The 23,263-nt window shown below is 37.5% G+C and overlaps 1 protein-coding gene across 2 annotated transcripts in view; it reads right to left on the bottom strand.

Annotated features, from left to right (window-relative positions):
- Positions 1–23,263, bottom strand: part of Catsperb (catsper channel auxiliary subunit beta) — a 190,790-nt gene that overhangs the window by 165,286 nt on the left and 2,241 nt on the right. For both annotated transcript variants that reach the window (XM_085830158.1, XM_085830159.1), the window contains exons 2-5: positions 20,068–20,146; positions 17,056–17,144; positions 13,055–13,195; positions 10,196–10,256 (exon numbers count right to left, since the gene is read on the bottom strand). In XM_085830158.1, the coding sequence (XP_085686284.1) occupies positions 10,196–10,256; positions 13,055–13,195; positions 17,056–17,144; positions 20,068–20,146 (370 nt within the window). The remainder of the gene's footprint in view (positions 1–10,195; positions 10,257–13,054; positions 13,196–17,055; positions 17,145–20,067; positions 20,147–23,263) is intronic.

Here is a 23,263-nt window from a genome sequence, read left to right as displayed (position 1 = left end):
ATAATTCCCTCAAACAAATACAGGGACCCACAGTCAAACGGGTAGAACCGTTAAAGAGGAAACCAAAATAAAATTAAAAGAAAAATATCCTTAAAGAAATACTGGAAAATACAATCCAACAGGTGAATGAAATGGACAAAAAGTCCCCAGACCTAAAAATGGAAAGAGAAACAATAATAAAACCTGGTGATGGAAAACCTAGGAAAGAGAACAGAAACTATAGACAGAAGCACTATCAACAAAATACAAGAGTTATAAAAGAGAATCTCAGGCATAGAAGATACCATAGAAGATATTAATATACAAGTCAAAGAAAGTGTCAAGGGTAAAAATTTCCAAACCCAAAAAATCCAGAAAATTTGGGACACAATGAAAAGACCAAACATAAGAATAATAGGAATGGAAAAGGTGAAGATTCTCTGTTCAATGAACCAGAAAACATCTTCTTCACAAAAATCATAGAAGAAAACTTTCCTAACCTAAAGAAAGAGGTGACCATTTATGTAGAAAATGTACAAAAAGTCTACAAAACACCAAGTAGATTGGACCAGAAAAGAAAAGCCTCCCACCAAATAATAATCGGAACACTAAATGTACAGAATGAATAAGAATATTAAAGCTGTAAGGAAAAGTCCAAGTAACATATAAAGGCAAAACTATCATAATTGCACCTGACTTCTCAACAGAAACTCTAAAAACCAGAAGATTCTGGACAGCTGTCTTCCAGACTCTATATACTAGCCCACACAACTATACCCAGCAAAATTCTCAATCAGCATAGATGGAGAAACCAATATGTTCCATGAAATAAAACTAATTTAAACATTATCTTTCTACTAATCTACCCTTTCAGAGGATACTACAAGCAAAGCTCCAATACAAGGAGGGTAACCACAATCAAGAAAACACAATAAGTTAATTATGTCACAACAAACTCAGAAGAAGAGAATCACACTCACATAATACCACATCCAACCACAAAAATAACAGACTGGATACATAAATAGGATCCAATATCTGCTGCTTACAATAAACACATTTCAGCAACAAAGATGGACACTACCTCAGCATAAAGGGCTTGAAAAAACTCTTCCAAGCAAATGATTCCAAGAAACAAGCTACTGTAGCTACTCTAATACCCAATAAAGTAGACTTTTTACCAAAAGTATCAAAAGAGATGGGGAAGAATACTTTATACTTACCAAAGAAAAATGCACCAAGATGAAGCCTCAATTTTGAACATCGATGTCCCAAATGCAAGGGTACCCACGTTCATAAAGGAAACTTTACTAAATCTCAAAACACACATGAACCCCTCACAATAACAGTGGGAGACCTGCACCCAACTCTCACCATGGGCATGTCATTGAAACAGAAACTAAAGAGAGACACAATGAAACTAAGAAAGTCATGAACCTAATAGGTTTAATAAATATATACAAAGTATTGCACCCCCAAAACAACAACAAAATACATCTTCTTCTCTGCAATTCACAAAACCTTGTCCAAAACTGACCATATAATTGGACACAAAACAACAATAAAGGGCTGGTGAGATGGCTCAGTGGGTAAGAGCACCCGACTGCTCTTCTGAAGGTCCAGAGTTCAAATCCCAGCAACCACATGGTGGTTCACAACCATCCGTAACGAGATCTGGCGCCCTCTTCTGGAGTATCTGAGGACAGCTACAGTGTACTTACATATAATAAATAAATAAATAAATCTTTTAAAAAAAAAACAATAAAAACAACAGAAAGCCTAGTCACTCATGGAAAATAAAGAAATTAAAGACTTTCTAGAATTCAATAAAAATAAGGCACAGCATACCTAAATTTATCGGACACAATGTAGTGCTAAGAGGAAAGTTTATAGCACTAAATGCATTGTGTTGATATCAAACAGACAGGTTGATCAATGGAATAGAATTGAAGACCAAGAAATAAACCCACAGACCTATAGACACTTGATTTTTGACAAAGAAGCCAAAACCATTCAATAGAAAAAAAGAAAACATCTTTAACAAATGGTGCTGGCTTAACTGGATGTCTACATGTAGAAGAATGTAAATAAATCCTATTTATTTCTCTACACAAACATTCCTGACACAATCAATGATGCTATGGAATGCTTGCAAACAGGAGCCTTGCATAACTGTCCTCTGAAAGGCTTTACTCAGCAGCTGATTTAAAAAGATGCAGAGACCCTCAGCCAAACATTGGATGAAGTTTGGAGACTCTTAGGGAAGAGTTGGAGGACAGATTGAAGGACCTGAAGGGTATAGAACTTCTCAGGAAGACCAAAGGTGTCAACTAACGTGGACTCCAGGAGGATTTAAGAGACTGAACCACCAACGAAAGAGCATGCATGGATTGCACCTAGGACTCTCCCGGCACACATATGTAGCAGATGCGCAGCTTGGTCTTCATGTGGGTTCCCCAACACCTGGGGGCTATCCCTAAAGCTGTTGCCTGTATGTGTATTATGTTTTCCTAACTGGACTGCCTTGTCTAGCCTCAGTGGAAAAGGATGTGCCTAGGCCTGCAGACACTTGCTGTGCCAGAGTAAGGGGATACCTATGGGAATTCCAGACTCTCAAAGTAGAAAGGGAAACAGCCTTGGAGGAGAGAGACATGGGGACAGCAATCAGGATGTAAAGTGAATAAAATTTTTTATAAATAAATAAATTAATCGGTTTTAAAAAGAAGACATGTCAAGGCCAGCTGGTATCTAAAACAGTAACATACATTACTAATCACCATGGAAATGTGATTCAAAACCATAGCACAATATCTTTTTATCCCTGTTTGAATGGCCATAATCCAAAACGCAAAAGATAATAAGTGCTGGTAAGTATGTTGGGAACCAGTAACCCTTAAACACTGTTATGGGGGTATAATGCAAAACAATAAGGAGAGTTCTCAAAATACTAAAAACTTTCTAGCAATCTTGTTACTGAGCGTGTAGTCAAAGGAAGTAAAATCATTGTTTCAAGGAATGTCTATCTTCCTCCATCTTATTTTTGTAATACTATTCACAATAATTAGAAAGATGCTTTGAAGTGGCACATGCCTTTAATCCCAGCACTTGGGAGGCAGAGACAGGCGGATTTCTGAGTTCGAGGCCAGCCTGGTCTACAAAGTGAGTTCCAGGACAGCCAGGGCTATACAGAGAAACCCTGTCTCAAAAAAAAAAAAAAGAAAGAAAGAAAGAAAGAAAAGAAAAGAAAAGAAAAGAAAAGAAAAGAAAAGAAAAGAAAAGAAAAGAAAAGAAAAGAAAAAAAGAAAGATGCTTAAAAAACAATGTCCATTTTTATTAAAATTCTCAAAACTTAGTATTTACCCACATTAGTGCAAATAAATACTATCTCCTTTTGTTATTTGAGACAACATGGATGAATCTGGAGGATATCATATTAGGTTAAATACCCCAGGCATAGAAAATGACAAATACTGGTACTATCTCATTCACACATAGAATGTAAAGGCATTGCTTTTATAGGAAAGAATGGAATGGTGGTTCCTAGAATGTTTGATGGTTAAATACTAGGGAGACATAGGATGATATAAGTCATGGACACATTATAACTACATAGCGAGACCCAATCTTAAAATAAAATATTGATAGCTAATTTTCATCCCAGTAGAAAAACCTTTAATGTATTTTATTTAAGGGTAGATAGCTAAATTCTATGGTTAAACACTGAAAATTTTACAGGCATGGATACTGTCCCAGGAGTAGAGGTAAAATGGAATCACAAGAATAAGTAACATAAAATGGAGAATAGGAGGAAATAAATAAAACACCATATATGAAACAAACTTCATTAGTTCCATTTGCAAATTGGTAGATATCAATAGACCCAAATAAACAATTACACTAAATATACTTGGAATACTTAGTTTAGAATATTAATTAAAATTTTATGCATTAGATGTAATATTAAGATTGAAATATATTTTGATTATAAGAAAGTTCATTTTAAATATGGATTGTATATGCTTTAAATTTCTTATAAAAGTAAAGGAGGATGGCTGGTAATGGCATCATCATGGCATCAAGTTGCGAGTTGCTGTATTGACTGCAGCCATAGATCAAGATTGAGACCGAGGCTGAGGCTCAAATGAGGGCATATTCTTATTGAACATTTATAATGAAATGGAGAGCAATACTAAAAGATCTTATGTAATTAATAAGGCAAATCTCCACTAACTGATCAATAAACTTAATATATTCCAAATGTATATGTATTTGTATATGTATGTATATGTATTTGAGGTAAGAGTATTTTTTTTATAGACTTAAACAAGAAACTTTAAAATTTCATGAAAGATCAAAATAAATACAAAAACCAATTTAATTTTGAAAAAGGTCAAAGGATAAAGCCTAACACAATTCTAAGACTTATTATAAAGATCTCAAAACAGAGAGGTGATGAAAGACAGAGACAAAATTCAGTTTGGGGAGATGGCTCAATGAGTAAAAATATTGCTGCACAAACTAGAGGATATGAGTTCAGATTCCAAAATCCCTACAAAGGTCAAGCCTGATAATAAACTCTTTGATTCCCCCCCCCCCACTGGATGAGGGATAAACAGATGATTTTAGAGGCCTTGTTGGCCAGCAAGTCTAGCTGAAACAGGTTGTTGGTTGTTTAGGCTCAGTCAGAGATTATATATCAATAAAGTAAGGTGGAGAGTCAGAGAGTAAGATGCAGGATATTGATTTCTGGCTCCACATATGAATGAACAGACAAAAGTCAACCCGAACACAGGAGTACATACAGAGAGAGAGAGGGTGAGTGGGAGTGAAAGGGGAGGGAGAGAAAGAGAGAGACAGACAGATACACAAGGCTGGGTTAAATACAAAGTTATATTATAAGAGGACAGGTCAAATAATCCCCTATTACACACCAGAGGCTAACAAATAATAAAGCCAGTGCCAGGTATGAATAACTCCTTTTGAAATAGTTGGACAGTGAGTTTCCAAAGACCCCCTAAACCATGTTTTTGGTTAACCTCTAGATTTTTGAACATGATGGTTAGATCCCTTTGTTGAAGGCACTACATGTTTGAGTCACAGAACATGGTGAAATTAAGCTTGTGTGGATTTCGAAGCTTTAGCCCTTTAATTAGCTTTCCTAGTAATGGTAGATCCTATGCAAGCTACTGGAGAATGAAAGTAATTATCTATTATACCCAGCTGTGCACCTTTCAAGCTGCAATAATGACAGAAAGAAATGCTCACAGGTTCCATAGTTGCATGAGAATAACCAGCCATTTTCTGATTGGATTTAAGTCCCATTCCACAGAATGAAACCTGCATCTGGCACCATTAACTATGGCTTGATAGGCTAGAGACCATATATTTCCTATTAAGGAAATATAATCACAATCACAATGAGATGCTACAAAACACCTATCACAGTTCTAAAGCACACACACAGTGATCAACAATTGGAAAAGGTACAGAGAATAAGAGATTGCAGGTTTTCAATCCAGAACAGGTATACTGTAACCTCACCTTGAAGGCTCAAGTGTCATTACAAAAGTGGGAGCAGAGAAAGAGTGTGTACATATACACAAAATTAAGTGTAGTGATCTGTGCAAACCCAAAGCCAAACCAAATCTCATCAAGAAAAGAGGAGTTGTGACTGTATTCTCTATTCTTGGTTATCAAATTTACAATGTCTAAAATTAAGTAAACCCAAGCTACTGGGAAAACTTGTCAGAGAATTTTCTTAATTAAATGGTTTGAAGTAGCCAGCAACACATTTAATCTAGATATTTTGAGGTGGGAAGATCCATCCTTAATCTGAGCTGTTACCTCCTGGTGACAGTCTACATAAAGAATGTAGGAAGAAGGAAGAAGGCTTTGCTCTTTTCCTGCTTGTCCTCTCTATCCCTGACAGGTTTATTTCTTCACTGGCAGTGGAGTTCAGGGTTCCAACATATACTGAAGACCAGATGATACATATAGCCTCACAATCACACACACACACACACACACACACACAGAGTATACACATATTGTTTTTATTCTATTCATTCTATTCTTCCCAGCCTGACCTGACTCAGTGCAAGGCAGTGTGGCACAGAGTTACTGAGTAACCTGGAAGGCACATCAGGGATGGAAGTGGAGCCAATCACTGCAGCCAACCGCTGCCCATACTCACTTCCCTTCGCCAGAACCCTTGCACCAGGCCTGGCCAGAGATCTCCATGGAAAGCCTCTGGTACTCAGGCACACAAAATAATAAATAAGAGAATAACAAACTGGAGAAATATTCTCAATCATGTGAGAAAAGTATTTATATCCTAAATATGTAAGAAACTCAAAATAATTTTAGATGAATACTTTACTGAGCAGCAGATAAACACAAAAATATGTAGCAGAGGATGGCCTAGTCGGTCATCAATGGGAGGAGAGGTCCTTGGTTCTGTGAAGGCTCTATGCCCCAGTATAGGGGAATGCCAGGGCCAGGAATGGGGTGGGTGGGTGGGTTAGGGAGCAGGGGGAGGGGTGAAGGGATAGGGGATTTTCAGAGGGGAAATTTGGAAAGGGGATAACATTTGGAATGTAAACAAAGAAAATATCTGAAAAAATTAAAAATAAAAAGGTAAATAAAAAAGTGTTGAGCTGGATAGATGGCTCAGTGGTTAAGAGCATTTGATGCTCTTGCAGAGGATCCAAGTTTAATAAGATGGTTTAAAACCTTCCATAGCTCCTTCCAGCCACCATCTGCACCCAGGAGCTGGGGCTGTTCCACACAGATCCTGCCAGGGGAGAGCTGGTCTCCTAGGAGTGCTGACACCGGCTTACAGGCCCACAGGAGGGATAAGCTCAAGCCAGACACAGCAAGACCAACTAACACCAGAGATAACCAGATGATGAAAGGCAAGTGCAAGAACCTTACCAACAGAATCCAAGGCTATGTGGCATCATCAGAACCCAGTTCTCCCACAGCAGCAAGTCCTGTATACCCCAACACACCAGAAAAGCAAGATTTGGATTTAAAAATCAGTCTCACGATGCTGATAGAGGACTTTAAGAAGGACATCATTAACTCCCTTAGAGAAATACAGGAGAACACAAGTAAACCAGTAGAAGCCCTTAAAGAGGAAACACAAAAAGCTCTTAAAGAACTACAGGAAAACATAACCAAATAGGTGAAGGGATTGAACAAAACCATCCAGAATCTAAAAATGGAAATAGAAACAAAAAATCACAAAGGGAGACAATTCTGGAGATAGAAAAAAAAGAGGATCTGAAAAATAACAGCACCAGTCCACATGTAAAATGTTGAAGGGGAACTTTCATGGGCTCCACTCTTACATGAAGATATAAAAGCAATTATGTCTGACAAGACAGGGAAATTAGTATCCTGCAGGGCTGAGCACCCTTCTAGGTTATCTAGTGCTACACAGCCAACCCTAAAAGCAGATAAATACATGGATAAGCAACATTAAACAAACTCATATTTGTCTGTTGTGTTTGTTTATTCACTCACAGATATGTTTGAATATGTTATATTCAATAAAATCCAAACAAAAGAAGTCTAAGGTTTGAAATGGAGTTGGGGCTGTATAGGAGAGATTGAGGAAAAGATAAGAAAGAATGTAATAATGTAAATACAACACATGTATATGAAATTAAAATGCAATAAATGTTTTCATTTCCTTAAGGTAAAATTAAATCAGTGCTTGCTTCTAGCACATACCATATCTAAATAAGAAGTTTCCCAGCAGTTTTCACCTATAAGAGTATATTTCATGACTGAAGATGCATTAATTTGGTTCACTAGCTTAATATACCCAACTACTGGAATTTGATATTCCTCTTTTTCCCCTTTGAGTATTTACAGCAGTATGTGATTTTCCACTCACCACTTTCCAGAAGACTTCAAAACAAAATGAAACATCACCTATTACAGCCTATAACATTTTTAGATTAATTCCATTTCAGGAAAGTGTATCAATGCCCAATTTCCCCAATACACAAAATGTGTTTGCTTCAAATAAAGGATGGTGTATTGTCTTAGGTTAGTATTTCTATTGCCACAATAAACACAGTGACCAAAACAGCAAGCTGGGGAGGAGAGTTTTATTTGGCTTGCTCTTTCATATCATTCACTGCTCATTGTCTAAGGAAGTCAGGACAGGAACACAAACAGAACAGGAACCTGGAGGCAGGAGCTCTTGTAGATGCCATGGAACAGTGTTTACTGCTTGCTTACTGCATGCTTCTGACTTGCTCAGCCAAGTTTCTGACAAAACCCAGGATCACCAATCAGCCCAGGTGTGGTCCCATCTACAATGAGAAGGGCCTGCCCAAGCAATAACTAATTACAAAAATGTCTTACCGGCTTGCCTACAGCCTGTCTCATGGAGGTATTTTCTCAACTGAGGCTTTCTCCTCTTAGATTAGTTTAGCTTGTGTCAAATTATCAAGCACAGTATTAACATTGCACGTGTTAGCACAATCAACTTGTAAGGTCGACAAATAAAATGCTCAGTTACATTTGAATTTCAGATAAGCCACAAATAATTATTAGTATATCCACACATCTATATTGGACGTTTACATGATGTTTTATGGCACTCCTCCAAATAAAAGCATTTCCCCCTTTGGCAGTGGAGGGGTGGCAATCTCCAGTATGAGCCATAGATCTAGGACAGGAGAAGGCTGAAGAGGGTCTATGGAGGTGACTCTAGCTGAGACTCCTAGCAACTGGGGATATGAATCCTGACAAGGCCATTTACTGTAGCCAGGATATACTCCCCTTTAAGGGATATGTACAGCAACCCATGCTCAAAACCCATGACCCAAAATGTATCTTTGTACAGGGACAAAGAACAGAGACTGAGGGAATGGCCAACCAAAGACTGCCCTAAATTGAGACCCATCCCATGGGCAAGAACAAATCCTTAACACAATTAGTGATACTCTGTTATGCTTGCAGATAGGAGCCTAACATAACTGTCCTCTGAGAGGCTCCACCCAGCAGCCAACGGGAAGAGATGCAGAGACTCACATCCTTCTATTAGATGGAGCTCAGGGAGTCTTATGGAAGAATTGGGAGAAGCATTGAAGGATCTGAAGAGGGAAGGGATTCCACAGGAAGACCAACAGAGTCAACTAACCTGGACCCTGGGGGCTCCCAAGGACTGAATCAACAACAAAAGAGTAAACACAGGCTGGATACCTCCTGCATATATGTAGTAGATGAGCAGCTTGGTCTTCATGCAGGTTCCCCCAATACCTGGAGCAGGGGTATTGCCCAAAACTATTGTCTGCCTACCTGTGGATCTCTTCCCCCTAAATGGATCACCTTGGCTGATCTAATTGTGGAGGATGTGCCTAGTCCCTGAGCTACTTGGCAGGAACTGACAGGTTAGTGTGGGTGGGTGACACCCATAGGGGCACTTTCCAGAGAACAGGAGGTGGATTTAGGGGGAAGACTCGCATAAAGGGGTACAAGGAGGAAAGGGAGGCTGATATTGGGATATAAAGTGAATAAATAAACACATGTTTTAAAAATGAAAAATTATTTGATTATATTGATTAGATATTAGTTCATAATATTGAATAATACATATCTTATTTTGAAACAAACAAACAAACAACAAACAAACAAAAAAACCCTACAGAACAAAATTTCCTCCAGAGGGCTTGCCTTGGGTCACCAGCTTCAGTGGGTTAACCAAAACGTACAAACCAAGAGCAGAAAGAAAGTTTCTTGGGTGCTTCCACCCAGCAATGTAAGGAAGTAAATATTCGCTGAGATAGAGGCTGATGGGACATCCCTGAAGAGAGAGATGCTCTGACTGTTGGTCTGCACACATGTTTGTAGAGAGCTACAGTGCTGTAGGTTTTGGAGACTAACAACCCATGTGAGGGTGGGCTTTCTGGTGATACAACTGCATTTGAGTTAGCTGTGTTTCTCATGAGTAACCCTTCACAACATGCTTAGTAAGCCTCAGGAAAAACACGGTTCACCAAAATGGACATGGCGCAATAGTTGTTTTCATCTGTTGCTCACGTCCTTTCTGGAACAAGTAGACATGCAAGTTGTATTTCTCCATTAAAAGTCTGTCACATAATAGCTGAGACAAGACCTGATTTATTATATCAAGTCAATGCTGCTCAACTTGGCAATGCGGGCCCATGAATATAAGAATTACTTAGATCACTCTTACCTGTGTTTACAGTGATGTTTTCTCTAGGAATATCAATTAACCACTCGAGACGATTACTGAACTTGAAGACAGAAGAAATCAGATTGCATTATTTTGCAATGTTAATAACAAAACTTATTTTGGCACATTCTGTTCAACATTTTAAAAATTAAATTAATCAACCATACCCAAATACATATGCATAGGTATGCCTATAAGGAAAGGGGTTTCACTAGCAGATTTCACTGTTAGGGATTTTTTTTTCCATGTACACTCACAGATGAGTGAAATGGCACATACTCAGGGATATTTTGCAATATTTGTTTGTAGTAGCAGATTAATAGCACTGTTAATAAAATATATAATTATATAGCTGCATAGAGCAACCCAAGAAGCACAAAGTTGAATCATAACTGATTTGATAGATCAGAGCCAAGGAATGGGGCTGGCAGAACATTTAGAAAACTTAAGAAGGGAATTCCAGGAAAAAAAGAACAATAAGAATGGGGAGTTCTAAGATTTACAACAGAAACCATGTCTAAGTCCTCCTGCTACACCAGCCCAGAGAACACCCCAGAACAGCTTTTAAAAGAAAATCAATGGAGCCAAAATCAAACCACAGAGATACTAACCCTCAGAGCTGAGGTGAGAGAGTTTGCAGGGTTGTTGATTGTTACCAAGGAAATCATCTGCCTTTTAGACTAACAGTAAAAATAGCACCTCTTAGAAAAACAAACCAGAATCCAGAGTTAACACATGTTGGCTTCAGTGTCCAGTCAACAACAATAAGAAGGAACATGATAGGAAAATAAACAGACAAATGGAAGGATATTCTGGGGGAATGAAGACAATCAGTTGACTTACATTTCCGTGAACAGACAATGGATTAAATGTTGTTCTTAGAAATCTGTGCAAGACACAAGAAAACTGTCCTACTGAGTGAACACGTAGGTAATTCCAAACAGTAGAAAAGGAACTCAGACAAAGACACATGCAAACAATAAGGCTGTGAGGATGGTAACTGAAGTAAATCCATGCCATATAGGATCAATAGGAGACTATTGAATAAGATCGATAAAGAAATCCTGAATTTAGAGATATATACAAGCAACCCAATAATACAAGAGAAGAAAGCAGGAGCATGGCTGAAGACAGTAACAATGTACTACAGATTTTAAAAAGTTAAAAGGGGACTTTAGCATTTTTACCATAAGACATGAGATTCTGCCTCAAATAAAAAGAAAACAACATTACAAAGCAAAATCAAGAACAAAAATGGTACATATTTGAGAGAGTATATTTAACTTAATGTAAAATTTACACAATATGTACTTCTATATGTACTTCTTCATCTGATACCCCACTAATATGTACAATTTTTATATTTTTATGTATCAGGTAAATTTAGAAAAAATGAAAATGTCTAAAGAAATCTAATAGTTTTAAAAACTTGTAGGTGGGACAACATCTTGCCTTCCAAAATTTGTATAATTCAATTCCTAAGAAGAAAACTAACAAACAAAGGGACAACAAACAATACAGAAATAATGATTCAGGGCTTCCAACATTTGGCAGACACAAAATATGGATCTCAGATATCCAGTCAGGAAGGTAGAAAGAGAAAAATTTAAACATGTGCATAAAAGAATGACAAATTACACACAGAGAGAATGATTAAATTTAAAGCCAACTTCTTATCAAGAAACAATAGTACCAAGAGCCTTTAGAATGGAGTGTTGCAAGTACTGAAAGAAAATTAAGTCAATGAGAAATGGTAGACCTGACAAAACTATCTTTCAAAACTTAGGTGACTAATAAAATTCTGTTAGAAGTCACAATATGTTTAGAAAAGTTGTAAAAGAAAAGTACACAAAAATGAAATGTTGGAGAGAGATTTAATAGTGTAAATAAAAATGAATACACTTGAATACCACATGGCAATGTTGGCAGAAATCAAAGGAGATCTACTAAACAGAACCATGTCTCATGGTTATCAGTTGGAAAGTCTACACTATAAAAATGCCAGTCTTAACCAACTTTATTTGCAGATTGAACACAGTCCAAGCAGACTATTTTGTAGTCCCTGGCATGGTTGTCTTAAAACTAAGGAAATCAAAGGGACTCAGACTAGGCAAAAACCAGTCAACTGAAGAAGAGTGAATTGAGGCTTCTTCAAAGTGTAGCACAATGCCATGATATTAAGGTCACATGGTATTAACATAAGGGTTAGACACACAGATCAGAGCACTAGTATAGTTTTCAACAGAGATGCTAAAAACATTTCATCAGGATAAAAAAAATCAAACAAAAGCTCCTCCTCCTCCATATAAGATGATGGAGTGCACTCAAAATAATAACTAAAGCACCCTGAGGCTCTGCCCACGTGCTGCAGCTCTCTCAATGCCCACGTGCTGCAGCTCTCTCAATGCCCACATGCTGCAGCTCTCTCAATGGCCATGAGAAAAGTCCTAAAAAACTAAAAGGACTAAAAGAAAAGTCCTTAGTCACCAGGGAAATGCAAATCAAAACAACTATGAGGTTCCTTCTGATACCAATCAGAATGGCTACAATCAAAAACTAAGATAGTTCATGCTGAAGAGGATGTGAAGCAAGGGAAAAACTCTTCCGTCACTGGTGGGAGTCAGATTTGTACAACCACTTTGGAAATCAATTTGGAGTTTTCTCAGAAAATTATCATCACTTTGTGTCCTAATTATTTGAAAAAAATCAACAGCATATTATATCATACTGTATTATTGGATTTAAAACATTTGTAGAGATACAACATTACTGATTTTTTAACTTGTAAAAAGGCATCCAATAAGAAAGAGTGTGCTTCTTCCCAATAACATACCATAAAATAAAACAAAACATAATTACCGGAGTTAATTTAAAATAGTAGCCACCGTAGAATGTACTGTTCGTAATTATCATGTTGGGAGCAAGGCCTCCTGATGTAAAGAGACCCAAAATTTCCTTTGAAGGACTTTGATTTTCATTTCTGAAGAAACAGTGAACTCTCTTTAGGAAAGAAAGAAACATAACAAATAATGAGACCTTGACATGAAGAAGCAGAATTCATTACTGAGGAGAAATTTGTGAAAAATAATGGCTGGTGAAGACTCCTGTCTTTATTGAGTCTCATCTCCATGGGGAAAAACTCTGTTTACAAGCATGTCCTCAGAACTCAGTAACTTGTTAATTGTCCTAAGGTTTTTCACTTTATCTGTATTAGAGTGTTCTTAGCCATAAAAATAGTGAGCTTATATTTTTCATACTCAGAAAGTGAAAATTATCTAGTCATGCATGTAGAAAAAAATGGGTGCCCTTGTATTTGGGGCATAGACATCCAGAATTGAGAGTTCATCTTGGTGGACTTTTCCTTTGATGAGTATGCACTGTCCTTCCCCATCTTTTTTGATACCTTTCGGTTTAAAGATTATTTTATTGGATATTAAGAATTGCTACACAAGGTTGTTTCATGGGACCATTTGCTTGGAAAATTGTTTTCCATCCTTTTACTCTGAGGTAGTGCCTGTCTTTGTCACTGAGGTGGATTTCGCCTATGCTTCAAAATGCTGGGTCCTGTTTACATATCCATTATCTTAGCCTATGTCTTTTTATTGAGGAATTGAGTCCATGAATGTTGAGAGGTATTAAGGACAAATTCTCTCTTAAGGTTGTTGCTTCCTGTTATTTTTGTGGCTACAGGTGGGATTGTGTTTGTGTAGTTCTCTTCTTTTGGGTTTGCTGTGAGAAGACTAACTTCTTGCTTTTTCTTGGGTGTCATTCCCCTCTTTGTGTTGGAGCTTTTCTTCTATTATGCTCTGTAGGCCTGCATTAGTGGAAAGATATTATTTAAATTTGGTTTTGTCATGTAATATCTTGGTTTCTCCATTTATGGTTATCGAGAGTTTTGCTGGGTATAGTAGCCTGGGCTGGCATTTTTGTTCTTTTAGAGTCTATATGACATCTAGCCAAGCTCCTTTGGCTTTTATTGTCTCTGTAGAGAACTATGGCGTAATTCTGGTAGGGTTTCCTTTATATGTTACTTGACCTTTCCCCCTTACCACTTTTAATATTCTTTCTTTGTTCTATGCATTCGCTGTTGTGATTATTATGTGATGGGAGGAATTTCTTTTCTTTTCCAATCTGATTTGTCTTCTGTAGCCTTCCTGTATGTTCATGGGCATCTCCTTCTTTAGGTTATGAAAGTTTTCTTCTACAATTTTATTGAAGATGTTTCCTGGACCATTGAGTTGGTAATCTTCATTCTCTTCTATAACTATTATTCTTAGGCTTGGTCTTTTCATTGTGTCCTTTGTTTCTTGAATATTTTGAGTTAGGAACTTTATGATTTTTGTATTTTTTTTTACTTTTGTGTCAATGTCTTCTCTAGTACCTTCTACATCTGCGATTCTCTCTTCCATTTTTGTGATTCTCTCTTCCATTTCTTATATTCTGTTAGTGATGCTTGTATCTGTTACTCCTGCTGTCTTTCTTAGGTTTTCCATCTCCGGGGTTGTCTCCTCTTGTGCTTTCTTTAATGTTTCTATTTCCATGTTTATATCCTGGATAGTTTTGTTTAATTCCTTCATCTCTTTGATTGTGTTTCCCTGTATTTCTTTAAGAGATTTATGTGTTTCCTCTTCAAGGACTTCTACTTGTTTACCCATGTTCTCCTGTATTTCTTTAAGGGAGTTACTTATGTCTGGCTTAAAGTCCTCTATCATATTCATGAGATGGGATTTTAAATCTAAATCTTGCTTTTCTGGTGTGTTGGGTTATCCAGGGCTTGCTGTGGTAGGGGGAACTAACTTCTGATGTTGCCAAGTAGCATTGGTTTCTGTTGCTTATATTCTTGCACTTTCTTCTCACCATTTGGCTGTCTCTGGTACTAACTGGTCTTGCTGTGAGGCTGTAATTCTGGAATCATGGTTGTGTCAGAATTCCTGGGAGTCTAGCTATCTCTATAATCCTGTGAACCTGAGATTCTGGGTGTGTCAGAGCTCCTGGAGGTCAAGCTACCTCTGGGTGTGGGTAGAGTTGGTGGAGAACCAGAGCCCAGGGTCTGCAACCAGTCTCAGATGCAAACAAGAAGGTCCCTGACACTATTAATAATACTGTGTTAGCCTTGGAGACAGAAATCTAGTGTAGCTTTCCTTTGAGAAATTCCACACAGTAGCTGTTGAAATCAGGTACAGAGACCACAGCCAAACATTAGATTGACCTCAGGGGAGTCATATAGAAGATTTGGAGGAAGGATTGAGGGATCCAAAGCAGATCGGAACTCCACAAGAAGACCAAAAGAATCAACTAACCTGGAACTTTGTGGGCACCCAGAGACTGTATCATCAACCAAAGAGGATACATGGGCTGGACCCCATCACATACGTAGCAGATATCCAGCTTGGTTTTCATGCAGGTCCCCTAACAACTAGAGCAAGGGCTCTCACTGATTCTTCTGCCTGCCTCTGAATCCTGTGCCCCTATCTGAGATGCCTTATGTGGCCTCAGTGGAAGAGGATGTGCCTAGACCTTCAGTGACATTATGTGCTAGGGTGTGTTGGTACCCAACAGGCTCCTTCCACTTCTCAAAAGAGAAGGGGAAATTGGAGGACAGACTATGTGGATTTAGGCCTGGGAGGAGAGGGGGGCTGCAATAGGAATGTAAAGTAAATAATAAATAAATTAATGGGGAAAAAAAGAGTACTTTGTATGGGACCAGAGAGATGGAATAGCAGTTAGGAGCACTTGCTGCTCATGCAGAGAACCTGGGCTCTATTCTCAGCACATACATGTTCATAACTATTTGTAACTCTAGTTCTGGGGAATCCAACAGCCTCTTCTGACCTGTCTAAGCACTAGCCATGATATACATGCATACATGGAGTAAAACCCCTCATGCACAGAAAACAAAATAAATATTAATTGAAAAGAATATATTGAGAAAACAAAGGAGTCCATGACCAACAACAATATGTAAGATATCTACTATATATAATATATAATAATATATAAGATATCTACTATAATTTGGGCAGAGGTAAAGGTACAGGTGATATAGAAGGAATAAAACTTACAAGAGTCCAGCTTCTTTCTTATAATTTACATTCAAGTTAGGGATGGCAGGTAGACAAATTTACTGGTTAGAATAGTGGATAAATTTGTAGGTGGATGGAGGGAAATATAGACCAAGAGAATAAATATAGCATCAATCATAGATTAAAACAGTAAAAGGGGAGTGGAACACAGGAGTTGGAGAAATTTGATTTTTAAAAAATATTTATTACAATTGTGTGCATGGACGCACATGTCTGTGTGTTTATGCTTATGTGTGTGTGTTTATTTGTGTGTTGAACCCAAGGCTTTGAATATAGTATGTAAGCACTCTATCACTGAATTAGCCTTTACCAATGGCTAATATTCTGCTTTATTTAATTTTGCTTATATCATTGTTTAAAAATCTCTCAACAGTTAAATCATCCCTTCTACAAAATTGCAACTGCTACACGATCCTTCCTATACAAGAAAAAAATATTTCTTAAGGTCATGAGAGGTGTGTTTCTCTGACAGGCTACTTCTGTCAATATTCAAAGGAAAACATTGGATTCATGTTAGATGAAGAGTGTTGCAGTTGGTTTAGAAAAGAAAGGTAGGCATCACTTTCTTAAAGCAGTCACAGAGCATGGCTACCCAGGTCACTCAACGCTAAATGAATATATACTTCCCTATCTAACTACAGAAACAATTCCATAGAGCCTAACCTTCCTGTGTGGACAGTGGAAGGTACTTGAGAGAGTACAGTGTCATAGCTTTTCTACATGGGCTTAAAAGGAACACAAAGGGCTATTATAATACATGCAGTTGGTGGACTTTACCAAATTGTCCATGGTAAGGAACAACTTGATTGTATGCAGGCCTGTGAGGATCCCTTCACCGGAACAAGAAAAGTAAGTTCGCTCCTTACCTAAACAAATAGAAAGAAACAGACCAAGGTAGAAAGACTTATGTAAAAGGCACCACATTTTATCGAAATGACAAAACATTTTAAAGGAAGAATTGCACATTTAAAGCTGGGTATGGAGTTGCACATCTGTATTTCTACCTCTCAAGAAGTAGATAGAGGAAGGAGGATCAATAGTCAGAGGCCATTCTTGGCTACAGGAGATCATGTCTTACTTAATTCCCATCCTCTACAAAAGCAGAATTGTAGTTTTGCATTCACTGACTTTAGAGAAAACTCAAATCTTGCACTTTTTTCTTCTTAAAGCTAAACTATCTATCAGGAGTCAGGAACAACTTCTTGGGCTAGAGCATTAAACTTGATGTTACTTTGTTTATTTGCTTGTTTAAAAGTCTCTCATCACTGGAGTAGAACGGTCATATCACTCCTTACACAAACTGATAATAGAACAATGGTCCTGAATATAGTTAAAAAAAGATTATTTCATAAGGTCATGTGATACATGTGTCTCTTGACAGGCTAAAGCATTAAAATATAATGCAATGTACACTGGGCCATGATTTCAAGTTTGCAGAGGGTGACAAACACCAGGTCGTGACACTTCTTTCCTCACTCTTGTTTTGAGCATATGATTAATAAAAACTGGAGTGTGGAGAAAGATTTGGTGATTTTGTGACAGGATTTTATAATCTTGGCTTGACTTATCATGAACTTGCTATGTAGTTCAGTCTTTCCTCTGAATAACTGACACCATCCTTTCCTTACCCAATTAAGTGCTGGGATTGTACATTTACACCATCACAACAGGCTAGAAAGGGAATGTAGTGCCTCTAAGAAAAATAGAACCAGAGAGGTGACATCTTTAACAATTTAGACATCACAAAAGTGTAATTCCTGAGGGATTGTCTGTTCCAAATAGAATAAGGCAACACTCTGGGACAAACTTGGAGAACCAGTGTCGTTTATTAAATGCATGCATTGTTCTGCTCACAGTTACACAGGTATAGCAATGAACATGTAACCAGAGGCAACAAAACTCCCTTCTCTCACCAACAATTCCATTTACACAGTGCTGTTGGAAGAGATCAGAAAATGCTACCCTAAGCCACTTTGGCACGGGGATTATTTCAAGCTTAAGAAACCATACTTTTCCTTTCACCAAAAAAAGAAATGTCATTGAGTCTGCTCAAACCTACTAAAACAGTGTTTATCTTCCATCATTTCCCTCCTATATATATCTTAATAGACTCATGCTCTGTTAACCATCCCCAAACCCCCTTTCCTTCTATTCTCCCATCTCCCCAACTTCTTACTTTTTTTATTGATATGGTAACTAGCTTATTGAGTTAACCACTTCTTTAGGAATTCACTGATTTCTCAAAGACCTCATTGCTCCATAAATATTGATATCAAATGAAATCCATGTTTTGTTCCCTTGTTGGCCTATCCTTTGTTAGATTAAGAACATCAGCCACAGAACATAACAGAATAACGTTTTCCCTAAAAAGTGTTTCTCACCCTATGTTTCCATATTGATCCAAATTCCAGCTATGGCATATCACAATCCCACCTAGATTATTAGATTTAAATAAGAAGTAGGGATAAATATCTTATAAACTGAACATTGTTTGTACAATGTGGTTATTTCAGTGTTATTCTCAAATTTTCCTATGTAAGGATATCATTACTGATATGCATAGCTTCCCAAGGATTGTAGTTTGACATCAATATCCCTTTGCCTCATATACAAGAACCTATGATATACACCAGTTCTCAGTCTTACCAAATGGTTGAATTGTCAAACTGAAATATGCACTGCTTCCCTCACAAACTCTGCAAGTTACCTCCTCCAAACTATTTTATAACATGTGTCATTTTGCTACCTTTAAAGAATTCTCTTTGCCACATTTGCATATACAAATTAGACCCATTTTAATGTCTTAGATGGCCTTTTCTCATTTATATAAAGCCTTCCTTAACAACATACTTCTCCATAGCCAGATATAGTCACACTTTTCTTTGACATCGTCCTTCTAAGACTCTCCAAGATTGGCTTATATCCACATGTATGTTGAGTATCTCTTACTACAATGTGAGAACTAAAAACCTGGATAATAAACATCTCAGCAATTCTGCAATACATCTGTGAATAGAAGGTCTGAATTCTACATAACCACTTATTAAACACTACTGTATCCTAACATGCACTCTAGGATGCATGAGCATCTCACAAATGTACACAAAATGAACATCAATTTATCTTGTCTTTAACAATGAAATTTTCAGGCTGAAGAGATGGCTCAGTGGTTAAGAGCATTGACTGCTCTTTCAGAGGTTCTGAGTTTAATTCCCAGCAACCACATGTTGACTCACAACCATCTGTAATTGGATCTGATGCCCTCATCTGGTATGTCTGAAGACAGCTACAGTTTACTCATTTAAATAAAATAAATAAATATTTTAAAAATACAATAAAATATTATTTTAAAATTTAAAACAATACACAATTACATGGATTTTTCTATTTCCTTATTAAAATTTTCTTTATAAAAGTTTTGCAACTTACTTCCATTTCCATATTTCTTTCACAAAAATTCTACTTTTCATTGACTAATCTGATAACTCACTCATGCACACAATAACTTTGTATCTATTCAAACAATAAACTAATTCTTCTTTTAACGTGAATCATTCCATGACTTGGAGGTGAGAAGTGCTATAACAAAGGTCTGCAGACACAACTTAGTAAGAATGGGTTCACGATAATTTTAGTGCACACCTGCACCACAGTAAAAAGGTAATGCATGAGAATGACAAGAAAACTTTCTGGAATGAATGCTAAATGAAAAATATTATAACTAAATGGGGAAGGAATATCAATATGAATACCTAAGAGGGAAATAGCGAATTATAGTCTGAAACTTACCCTTATTATGTGTTACTCCTGATGAAAATACAAATACATTCAAAAGCACCAACATAACATATATAAGTGGTGACTCCATCTGTTGAAATAAATATAAATAATTTTCATTCAGTTATTCTGAAAATACTATTTTGAGGTTTTAAAAATAGAAGCAACTAACACGGAGGTCAGAAAATATCATTTCAAGTGAAAAATTATTTTCTATTTGAGACAAAACCAGATGATAGGGCTGAAGGTCAAGTGCATACCTGGTAAGCATACAGCCATCGGTTTGAGCCCAGCATCCAAATCAAAATTGGCCAACAAACACAACCCTGAAGCAGATGCACAGCACTTTACCAAGTTCTAAATCTCCTATTCGGGATTTAAAACACATAAAGCTATAGTCCTTTTGAGAGACAGAAGGGGAAGGGATCATGATTTTCCTCAATATAGAGAGCTGTGTGAGAAGTGAGATTTATGATCTTGGATCAACTATGTGATCCAGAACTTGTATCAATAAACACTCTGGGGATGATAAAGCTGAATATATATTTGCCTTTTACTAGTTTAACAATATTTTGAGAGAGTCTACATAGTTCCAAGCATTCTTGCCTGTTGTGTCTACAGCAAGAATGCAAGTCTCTACTGCTCTTTATCCATGGTTTTTCACAGGTTCCTGTTTTAAGCAAATAGATGTAAGGGAGTTGCAAAAGCAGGCTGGTTTCGTTGGTGACTCTCCTAATATTAATGTTCTTCCCCTGTGATGCATCTCATTACCTGTGAAAGTATCATTTATAACAAAATTCACATATTCAAGTCCTAATCCCTATGATGTGATCCTAGTTGGAGAATAAGGTCATTGGCAATGCTCTAACTGAAAATGTCGAGTGTCCTTAAAAGCTGAGTAACTTGGGCACAGAGTTACACAAAAGAAAGCTGAAGCAAAGACAGTCAAATTCATGGGAGACCATAACAGATCTACAAATTCATGGGAGACCAGAACTGATTTTCTCTCATGGCCCCTAGAAGAAATCAGCCATGGAAGCCTTTGGCCTCAGGCTTCTGGCCTCCAGACTTGTGGAAAAAATTCTTTGGCTTAATCTGCTCAGTGTGTGGTGCTTTGTTCTGAAACCTTAGAAAATGCTGTTGGACTTTGGAAGTGAGGGAATTGAAAAGAGCTTCCCACTGATCCTCTGCCTATGCTTTTCTCTGTGAGTAATGATGCCTTTTGTCTCTAACATAGGAATCTAGTGTCTTTTGCCAGCATCCAAGAAAGCAGACACTAGACTGACTCATCAACTTTAGTAGACTGAAATCTAAGACTCTGCAGAGCTCCTGATAATGGCTCAACTAATTAGGGGTTTCCCTCCTTCAAAATTTGATTTGCTTATTTAAGAATATTTGGTGACCAAGTGCTCAAATATCCATTGGAATTTTGAAATTATTATTTTCATATTATCAAAGAGGTCTATTTTATTTACTCAGTTATTTTTAGAGAAAGGGTCTCAATGTTCTACGCTGCAACTCACTATAGACACCAGTCTGTTCTTCAAACCACAGAGACATGCCTGTCTCTGCCTCCAAGGGCCAGGATTTCAAAGGCATGTACCACCATACAACCTTTGAAAACTTTTAAAAGTACATGTATTATTTGTTCTCCATAAACTAATGGTAAAGTCTTCTTGTTGAAGACTTACATATTTCATTGAACAAGAAAAAGTCGAGTTGATGCCTAAGTAGATCTTCATCTCTACCAACTAGAGTTCATAGTCCTGAAAGGTACTTTTGCTATTGGAGGATAAAGGCAACCACCAACCCTCTATAAACAGCCCTCTGGTTAAATCCAGTTAGAAAGGGATTGGGGTTAAATCCTACTCCATGATGTTCCCAAGAATCTGAGGCAGAATAGATAATGGTACTAGGGGGAAACAAAATAACATTGACTCCTATCAAATTTCTTATATACCTATCAGAATAGATGGGTGCCTCAACTCAGCCATCACAAGAGAAACTTCCTATTGCAATAGGTGGGAACTAACACAGAGACGCACAACTGAACAATGTGCTAAGTGTGAGAGATTTTGTAATATTCATTCCTAAAGGAGGTGTTTTCGCCTCCTCAAACCATGCCTCTCAAGGCTCAGCAAGCTATGTTAAAGAGAAAGTGAAAAGATTTTAAGAGCCAGAGGTAATAGGTGATTCCAATGAAACAGTGTCTGCCAGACACACCAGGTCTGATCTGTACATGAACTCACAGACACAGTGGTGGCATGTACAGGGCATGGGCAGGTTAAAGCCAGCTGGGATGCCAGCATTGAGAAGAGGAATGGGCATGTCTCCCATCCATAATCAAAAAGCTATCTCCCAATGACAACAGCTTAAAAAGGAAAAATTAGTTTCTTTCAATGGAGTCTCACTGGTATACAAACCACACCTCAGGTTAAGTTTAATGTCTCTGGGCTAATATCCACTTATCAGTGAGTACATATCATTTGAGTTCTTTTGTGATTGTGTTACCTCACTCAGGATGAAGCCCTCCAGGTCCAACCATTTGCCTAGGAGTTTCATAAATTCATTCTTTTTAATAGCTGAGTAGTACTCCATTGTGTAAATGTACCACATTTTCTGTATCCATTCCTCTGTTGAGGGGCATCTGGGTTCTTTCCAGCTTCTGGCTATTATAAATAAGGCTGCTATGAACATAGTGGAGCATGTGTCCTTCTTACCGGTTGGGACATCTTCTGGATATATGCCCAGGAGAGGTATTGCCCCAGTACAGGGGAACGCCAGGGCCAAAAGTGGGAATGGGTGGGTAAAGTGGGGGGGGGGGAGAGTGTGGAGGACTTTTGGAATAGCATTGGAAATGTAATTGAGGAAAATATGTAATAAAAAATATATTAAAAAAAGTTTAATGTCTCATAGTACATGGTCAACACAAAATAAACTCAATGGTGATTTTGTATCTCATATTGCTTTGTTTTTGTTTTTGTTTTTGTTTTTGTTTTGTTTTGTTTTTGTCCTTCTGGTCTTTGGCTTGGGTGTTATGGTTTTCCAAGTTTATTATGACTTTGTGTGTGTGTCTCTGTGGGTGTGTTTCTTCTGTTCTTTCTCTTTCTTGTTCTTTTCTTTTACTTATCTGCTTGTTTCTTAAGGGGATAAAGACTAAAGGGGTATGAAGTAGGGTGGGGAGATGAGAGCGATATAGGAGAAGTTG

Source organism: Mus caroli, unplaced genomic scaffold (genome assembly GCF_978045245.1).
Source record: "Mus caroli unplaced genomic scaffold, Mus_caroli_1 scaffold_14, whole genome shotgun sequence".
NCBI lineage: Eukaryota > Metazoa > Chordata > Mammalia > Rodentia > Muridae > Mus > Mus caroli.
This window is presented reverse-complemented; position numbering and strand designations above follow the sequence as displayed.